General features: G+C 33.0%; 2 protein-coding genes across 2 annotated transcripts; one reads left to right on the top strand and one right to left on the bottom strand.

Moving 5' to 3' along the window:
• The first annotated feature begins 842 nt into the window (after positions 1-842).
• On the top strand, positions 843-8029 carry LOC146164392 (stAR-related lipid transfer protein 7, mitochondrial-like). Its single transcript, XM_083381050.1, has 8 exons — positions 843-1277; positions 1655-1734; positions 1851-1949; positions 2779-2939; positions 3313-3357; positions 6170-6207; positions 7438-7622; positions 7697-8029. The coding sequence occupies exons 1-8, from the start codon at positions 949-951 to the stop codon at positions 7843-7845; spliced, it is 1086 nt and encodes a 361-aa protein (XP_083237176.1). The 5' UTR covers positions 843-948; the 3' UTR covers positions 7846-8029.
• On the bottom strand, positions 3366-5063 carry LOC146164393 (uncharacterized). Its single transcript, XM_083382697.1, has 6 exons — positions 5056-5063; positions 4217-4306; positions 4029-4148; positions 3888-3953; positions 3775-3826; positions 3366-3518 (listed from the first exon to the last, which is right to left on the bottom strand). The coding sequence occupies exons 1-6, from the start codon at positions 5061-5063 to the stop codon at positions 3366-3368; spliced, it is 489 nt and encodes a 162-aa protein (XP_083238823.1).
• Positions 8030-8354: the final 325 nt, after the last annotated feature.

The raw sequence follows: 8354 nt of genomic DNA, 5'->3' as shown, positions 1-8354 counted from the left end.
GTCATTAAAAATGTTGCGATATTTTATTTCGACAAAATTATTTTTTACTCGTATTATATTTTAAATTAGTCGACCAGGGCGAAACTTGTTGCCCGATCTTGGTTTTTTCGTTGCTCGAAAGGTTACACAGAACATAACATCACGAAGAAGCGTAACACAGGCCTATATAAAGTCGGGTCACTTTCGGCATATCTGCATTGATAATTGACATTCCCAAAACTGTTTTATTTTTACAGAGGATTCAAGTGTAGCCTAGTTGCAAAAAGTGTTATCGAGTGTCACAAAAGGGGGAATTCGGTGTCGAATGTATACCGTTCCTATTGTATTAAATAAGGCCGTAAGACTGAAGCTATGCTTTGGCCATTGATTGAAAACAAGAATAATCGTGACGTTATAAACATGACGGTTTGCTAAGGCAAATGTCAATACAAGTGTTGGATTGGGATTTTTCTTGCTCCTTCTAGCACTAAATTTTAGGTTTTTTTTTGTTTATTTATTCTTTTCGGTTTTCGTTTACAAGCAGTGTACGGAAATCCCCTGAAAACCAACCCAAGGTTGGAACAAAGCTCTTTGGTTGGAACCACTACTCTAAATAGTATGCGCCACCTAATGGAAGCGATATTGCAACATTATTCCAAGCACGAAAAAAGGAGTAGGTATTGTAGTTGGGCAATGGTGAGAGGTGAGGTGAGGTCGACCAAGGTAGCGTAAGCTCAGCTCATCACAAAGCGTTACTTGTAAAAAAATACATTTATATATTATTGATATTTATGTAGTCATAACTACTACTACAATAAGTTGAAGCTGAATATAAGCCTGTTATTGACTGATTAAACTGTTGACGTTGTGCTTCCAAAACACATTTATTTTTTTCTGTTGAGGTGCTGGTGCTAAATATATATGGGAAATTGTTTTAAAATTTGTATGGCCTAAGTTTGCAGATGGAAAATGGTTTGGAAACTGCTTTGTTCGCACCTAAAAAACTTCAAGTTTTACAAACATAATGCAGGATCAAGGGAAAGCTGGAGAAGTTTCAAAAATGTCAATATAAATGACTCGTTTGCCCGGCTCCGGTGGAGTGGAATATATTTATTGCAAAAAATTCTTTCAAAAAACTCTTTGTTTAACAAGTTCTATTCAAACTTTTATCGGCACAGGCTCATAACAACATCATTGTGGAGATTTTTGCCAAATCGACAGCCAGTTTATTTGTTTGCTGGAGCTGTGTGCTCATTTTCGTGGGAGGACAACTCTATTACAAATGATGACATTTGGGGGTAAGTAAAATATATATCTAAACAAGTGTCACTGTTGACCAGTGTATTACATTTGTAACCTGATTGCATTCCAGTACCTCCCGCCAAAGATTTTTGGTGTTGAGTGCTTGTCCAAATCCACGCATATGACTTCATTTGACGTAAAACATTGACGACCTAGTGAATTTACAACAAAAAATGGTCATTTTTGGCATATAAATTGTCCTATTTAAGCATAGGATTTCATCAAAAATGTTTTTGCCTTGAATTTTTGGCTGTCACAAATTATGGAATGTAGTCTGGACCGTTTTGGAAAGCTATGCTTTTAATTTTGAATAAAACATTATTCACCAAGATATATAACCGAGTTTTATTCTTTTTTCATTTTATTGTTATAGGCATATAAATGAACTTAATAAATTACAAGAGTTACAATTCAATAATTTATCTGAATCATCTGGAAATAACAATTATGGTGGTAAGTTTATTTAAACTATTTACTTTTATTTATATACATATTGACACAATTGGCTTGCTTTTATTGTATGTACTACCGGTACTTATTGTATGGATGTTCATTCATTAATATTGTAGTTACTAATCTTCCTGAGCATTGGGAAACCATTGTTGATGAACCAAACCTTAAAATTTGGAAACTTCCGTATAAGAACACTGAATACATGCAGTATAAAGGTAGGTTTTATTTTTCATCTGATGCTTTGTGGTGGAATGCAAACATTATGTTGGACAACCCTAGATTGGCATGCATTGTACAAATTTCACTAAATAAGTTAGCTGTGTTATTATTCATAACAAAAACGGCCCACCAAGGAAGCTAATTCGGCTTAGTCTTCTTAAAATATTTTTTTTCATTTTTTGTGCTAATTAAACAACGCATCTTCAACTCTATCCTAACTTTTTTGTAAGGCAACTAAATAAAAAACAGCTAGGTGTGACTTAGTTAATATGCTTGCACTTCTAACTTAGACAAAGGGTGCAATGTGCGCTATGGTACTCTTTTAAACAAATGTTTTGCAAACTTAATTCATATTTCCAATTAAATCTAATGCATCCATCTTTAAAATATGAGCAAAACATTTGTATAGTAACTCTCTTCCTGATCATATTATTTTCCGCCTAATTTAGTTGATGCCATTTTCCGTGTTCTGTCCAATCTGTACCGCCTTTGCAATAAAGTTGTGGTACTGAAATATTTGATTTTTAAAATTATACCTTCACATATTCTCAAGGGGTCCACCCCTGAGTTAGCTGTACACACTTCTTGCATAAATCCGGACAATGTTATTTTGCCTGCCTAATTTAATTGCTTACTGGTATGCGATTGTAATCAAAAGTAACAAATAATGATTCTCTTGTTTGATATCCCTAAATCTTAACTTGATCAAATGAAGTAAAAACTAAACATTGCCAAAATTTTAAATAAACTTTTATAATATCACAATAAATTAAGGTAAACATATGTGTAATATTTTAAATTTTAAAACTTCCAAATTACATGTAGTGTTTGGAAGATTTTTTGATGTAACTGCAAGACAATTTTTTGCGGTTCAATCAGACGTTGAATATCGCAAAAAATGGGATAATCTTGCTCTTGATATTGATATTGTTGATGAAAACAAAAGTACTGGTGAACAAGTTCTTCGCTGGCTTGCATATTTTCCGGTAAGTTATTTTTGAGAATTTGTAAATACACCAAGATTGACCATAAAGTTTAGGGAGTAACTTCAGTCTATCTATACACATTTTCGTGGAAGCAATGAAGCTAAAAAATCAGGCCTGCAGTGACATTCGGTATCTCAACGTTCCTTGAATAAATTATCTCAACTTATAAGCAAATTAATATTGTGGGCTAGGTGCTAAACTTCTAGAACCTATTAATCTTTACCATTTTAAAATAGGTCTGGTGGCATCATCACAACACATTTGTGTACTAAACCTGATCTGAGTTGAATTTCAATCTTTGTCAGTAGTTATGACATTTGGTGCCACCCGTAAAACATCCAATGTAACTTATTTGTTTTTTATTTGTTTTCAGTATCCGTTCAATGCAAGAGAGTACATTTACATTAGACGCCAAGAGGTTGGTATTTAAACATATTCATCTTGTTTGTAAATTTTTCCATGCTTTCTTATATAATGGGAACGAAGTTTCACTCTGTTTTTAGTTGCATTTTTCTGCTGTGAACATGTGCACTTTCTTTTCTTTTTCTTTCCCTTTCCTTTTTTTCGTTTTGACTTTTTCTACATACAGGATTTACTATTAAGACAGTTAAACTGTTATATCAATTCTAATCCTATTTTTAGCCTTGTAAATGATAAGGCTGTTTATTCTTGGTGGTATGAAATACAAATATATATCACAAAAACACATTGTTTATGTTCAAAGGTTTAAAAATTTAGTGATTTGCACGCCCCTCGTTTTGAGTTTTGTAAAGTTATGCATTACCCACCTTGCTAAGAGTTTAAAGAAACAGCCGTTGTGAATTGGTTTACCTACCTTGGTCAGTTTACTTACTTTTGAAGACTTTCGCTTCTTTTTTGCTTTTCTTCTGGAAGTAAAAAATATTTTAAGTTTGCTATTAAGAACAAAAACCTTTACTGTGTTCTTACCTCTTTTTCTTCTTTCTTTTCTTCTGAGACTTGCTTAAAACTGCTACTGTGTGTTTTTTAATTAGCCTAAATATATAACAAAAAGTGTTTTTTTTAACGTTTTTTTAACGAATAATTAATGGAATTTACAACCGCACTTACCTTTTTCCACTGAAGTAATAATTCCCATTTTTCAATTTGGTTATTTTCATATCAACCATCCATTTCAAAATGTATCTCAGCAAAACATCATTTTGAATATGGTACCTTATTTGAATATACCTGTTGAATATATATTTTTATTCATTAGCTTTAAAAATAGAAATTTCCTAAACATAATTTATAGTTACTTGGAAATGGCTTCCTTTCCAGTCATCCTATATGGTGTCAAATCACGAATAGCTGTTTTTACCATTGCAATGTATGTTGGCATTTTCGAACTGGGAAAAGGTGTGCGAGGAATGTCATTTGTGCCAGAATTTTGTTGCCGTGTACTGTTAACAACCTGTAATGTTGTTGACAAAGAACTCCGGAGATACTTGTTACTGCTAGACTCTCTTTTATGGCTACTTTTTGATCCATACCCCCAGCTTGGTGTGGGTGCTATATCTTGTTTCATTTGCTCTTTAATACCTCTTTCTTTGTTTTGTTTGGCTTTGTTTTGTTGAGCAGTTTGTTTTGCTTTGTCTTTCAAGGCTTTGATTAACTTGTCTGTGAGCAAAACCCACTTCACTGTTTGTCGTTTGGTGGACTTTATATTCCCTACCTTTTGGGGTTTCAGCTGCAGTTGCTTGGCACCCAGCTTTTTTTTTACCCTTGTGTAGTTTTTTTGTTTTTTCTTATGTTGACTTTTTTTGCTAATAGCAGTTTGTTTTAAATGTTGAATGGACCGAGTTAATACTGGAGTAACATTTCTACTTTCATTGAGTTCCATCTTTTTAACGGATTGACTACGCTTAATATTCTTTGTCTTGTCCATATGGTTATATCCTGCACTGGCAAATGGTGTTTCACTACAACCAGATTTGGTGCATTGTAGGTACTGATTTGCTATATTTCCAGCAGACTTTGATCTTCTTTTATTTAAACTAACTTGTGAATTATGTGCCTTGCCAATTTGCCGAATTATGTTTTGAAATCGCTGGCAACATGTGCAGGCCTGTTGTTCCTTTGGTTTTTGTGGGCTTACCTTTCCATTTTTTTGTCTAATTGATGATTTTTTCTTTAAAACTAACTTTAGGAGTGATTTAGTAGGCTTTCCTTTCCTTGTTTTCCCCTTGTGGGACTGTTTCATATTTGTTTGTACCATTTTGACTTTCTTTTTGTATCTTCTAGGTTTGCATTTTTCAAGTGGGTGTTTCAGTCTTTGGACTTTTGTGCTGCTCTCTTTAGGCTTTTTCTGGCGTTTTTGATGGTTGCTTGTAGGTTGCTTAAGTTTTGTTACACTGTGCATTTTCATATCTGAGCTATTTCTTGTCAATAAGTTTTTTGAAATATATTGCTGGTCACCAGACAAACCATAGTTGTTGTTATCTTCACAAGATATGGCCCCCATGCTTTGTTGTAACATTCCCTTTTGTTGGCTTGGCACATCTTTTACGTCGATCAGGCCTGTACATTCATAGCAATCACAATACTTGCTGTCTGCACTCTGTCTGTGTTTAGGTAAAACTGCACTTGGCATTGATTTGGCAAGATTTGGCAAAGAATTAGAATTCCCTTCACTTTTTAGCATAAGACTCAGTCCACTATGGTTGCTGGTGACAGTTTTGCTTCTGTTATCTTTGCATTGCTTACAGCTGCACTGGTCCTTCGCAGTCTCTAACTTTGTTGGCTTATTAGATAAACTTGTCAAAGACAAAAGAGAACCAAAAATTAATTTAGCCGAAGCTTTACTGTTTGTAATCCTTGAGTATCTTATTCCAGATCTTGTCTTACCTGGCTGCCTAAGAAAGTTGCTTACAAAATAGTCCTCATTACTCTTTTTAAGTTTTGGTTGCTTTTTCTTTGTACTTTTCCTTTTGGCTTTCTTCGCCATTGTTGTAAAATTGTTTACACAATGTGCATTTTCTCACAAAAATATTATTATTAAATTTTTTGTTGATGATTTTCGTTATAAGCCTGGATTGTGATGTCATAAAACCTATTGTGTCAAATGAAATGGCCTTTAAACTTTATGCAAATTCAACTTAAAGTACAGTTTTTTTTTGAACTTTTACAAGTTTTATGTTTTGTAGATATTAAAACACATGAATATGGTTAAATAAATTTACATACATTTAACAAGTTTTGTTTTAATTCAGATTTACAAAGATGCTAATGTTCTTGCAATACTGGCAAGGTATGTTTATGCTTAAAAAATAGTTTTACATCTGATTTAAAAATAGTGTTTGATGTAAGAAATACCTGGCATTGCTCAGGTTTAATAGGGTATTAACTAATTTTATAATTTGTGACCTTAAACTTAAGATGATAAAATACTTGGACTACTGGCATTGTCCAGAAATTAAAAAAAAAATTGACTGTTGCAATAAATACAACAATTTGCATAGTGAAATGACAATAGCCATTTTTTTGTAAAAAAAACTTGCTTCGCCGTTTTTGTCAAGCTGTTAAGACTTTGAAGCAGACTGTTTTGTTAAAGCAATGTAGATTGCAAAATTGTAATACAGCAAATATCCAATGTAAGTTATATTTAAAATGAAGAAATGTGTGACTACACTTAGCTAAGCACTTCACTCATACCAAGGGAATTTCCTTCTACTTTTTGTTTGGAATGAGCCTCTTTTTTAATTTTGTGGTTATATATTTAAAGCTCACTCTCCCCTGCGACTTGTCAACATACCAGCTGACCGACAAATTATGCTAAATAGATATCCCTTAAAGCTATCTAAAAATATTGTGTCTTATTATAATGGAAACAACCTTAATAGATTTGCTTTATTACAAAACATTGTGTGGCTGTGTAAGGAATTTTCAAGTGGTCTGTGCTGTAAGTGTCAAATGTAGTGACCATAGACTCAAGACTTTTTTTTCACAAGGGAATCTTCCGCTAAATATAACGCCATTAAATGCCCACCGAAAGTATGACTTTATACATCATGCAAGATATATTTCACTTTTGGTATTTAAAACTGTTATTATACTTAATAGATTTAAAAACAAATTGTGCGACTAGTTGTTAGATTTATAAATTGTTTTCGGTCAATTTCCATTTTAAACCTTAAATTGAGTTGCACACATTCTTATAAAACATGTCAAACACAGTATGCTGCAGCGCTCGGGTCCACCACTGTTTCTATATATATTAACATCACGATTGAATAAAACTTAAAACAATCCACAATAAATTGGACCAAACATAATAAACAAAATTGTCAGACTGTGGGTTGATTCGTTTTTTTTTTCTAGTGTAATGACCGTCTACTTTAATTCTTAAATTAAATATTGTACAACAATTGGCCAAAATACTCCCAGCAAACCTGGAGTTGAATAGGTATTTTAAATCTAATTTTTGCCATTCTCGAAATTTAGGTTGGCTATTTACAAAAAACATTTTTTTTATTTTAAGGTCAGTTGATCATCCTAAATGCGCTGTAAACAAGCGGTATGTTCGTGTTCCATTGTATGTCTCTGACATGGTGATTAAACCTCACACAAACATTGATGAGCCAGGAATAGACTACTTGTTGACATACTGTGATGACCCCCAGACTTCAATTCCAGCTGCCCTTTCTTCTTGGGTTGTTTCAGCTGGTAATGGCATTAACACCTTTTAAATCATAAGATACTCGTCACAATAACAAGTTAAAGTTCTATTTGTATTTCAGGTATACCAGAATACATCGAAAAACTTCACAAGGCAGCATTAAATGTGAAAAATATGAACAGTGGTGTAGAAAGCAATGCTACGGCAACCTCACAAAACTTTTATAATTTACATTTCAATACACAAACCAATAGAATTAACACTGCATAACATCATTCAACTTACAAAAATCAACATTTTGCAATTTGCTTTTTTATAGTAACATTGTTATTTGCTATAAGATTTTTTCTGTGTTAAAGTTTTTGATTTCTGTACGATGTGAAAAAATCGTTGAAATACTTATTGCGTGTGCTGATGCCTTGTAGCAAACTAAATGCAAACTTTGTTTAATGAGTTTGTGTGTCATGTCAGTAATAGAAACATGCATTTCTAAACACTACAAAAGTGAGATTTATGCAAGACAACATTCAATGTGTTTTAATCAAAACTTTAAGACTATACTGTTCGTTTGACCTTTTTAAATGAAAGATTTGCTTTACTATATTGAACTAAGTTTGGATCAATGCCTAAGTAAGTAATTAGTTGACCCATAGATGTTGGTGGCTCCTTAGGTGCATAATCCAAAAGTTGTGTTAAGGCTGTTTGGCAGGCCGTTCTCCATTTTGCTATTAGGTGTTCCAGGGTTTCCATTTTATTCTACAAAGAAATGCATTGTGTAT

This window comes from Ascidiella aspersa, chromosome 2 (assembly GCF_963924565.1).
Source record: "Ascidiella aspersa chromosome 2, kaAscAspe10.2, whole genome shotgun sequence".
Lineage (NCBI taxonomy): Eukaryota > Metazoa > Chordata > Ascidiacea > Phlebobranchia > Ascidiidae > Ascidiella > Ascidiella aspersa.
The sequence above is the reverse complement of the archived record's forward strand: the minus strand, read 5'-3'. Positions and strand labels throughout refer to the sequence as shown.

Bases quoted from the DNA above. Each gene is read 5' to 3' on its own strand.
- LOC146164392 (XM_083381050.1), top strand. From the start codon at position 949: ATGGTTTGGAAACTGCTTTGTTCGCACCTAAAAAACTTCAAGTTTTAC. The intron at 1,735-1,850 runs GTAAGTTTATTT...TTAATATTGTAG, and splicing joins TGGAAATAACAATTATGGTG to TTACTAATCTTCCTGAGCAT. The intron at 2,940-3,312 runs GTAAGTTATTTT...ATTTGTTTTCAG, and splicing joins GCTGGCTTGCATATTTTCCG to TATCCGTTCAATGCAAGAGA.
- LOC146164393 (XM_083382697.1), bottom strand. The intron at 4,149-4,216 runs GTAACTATAAAT...TATATTCAACAG, and splicing joins GGAAAGGAAGCCATTTCCAA to GTATATTCAAATAAGGTACC. The intron at 3,954-4,028 runs GTAAGTGCGGTT...TTATATATTTAG, and splicing joins TATTACTTCAGTGGAAAAAG to GCTAATTAAAAAACACACAG.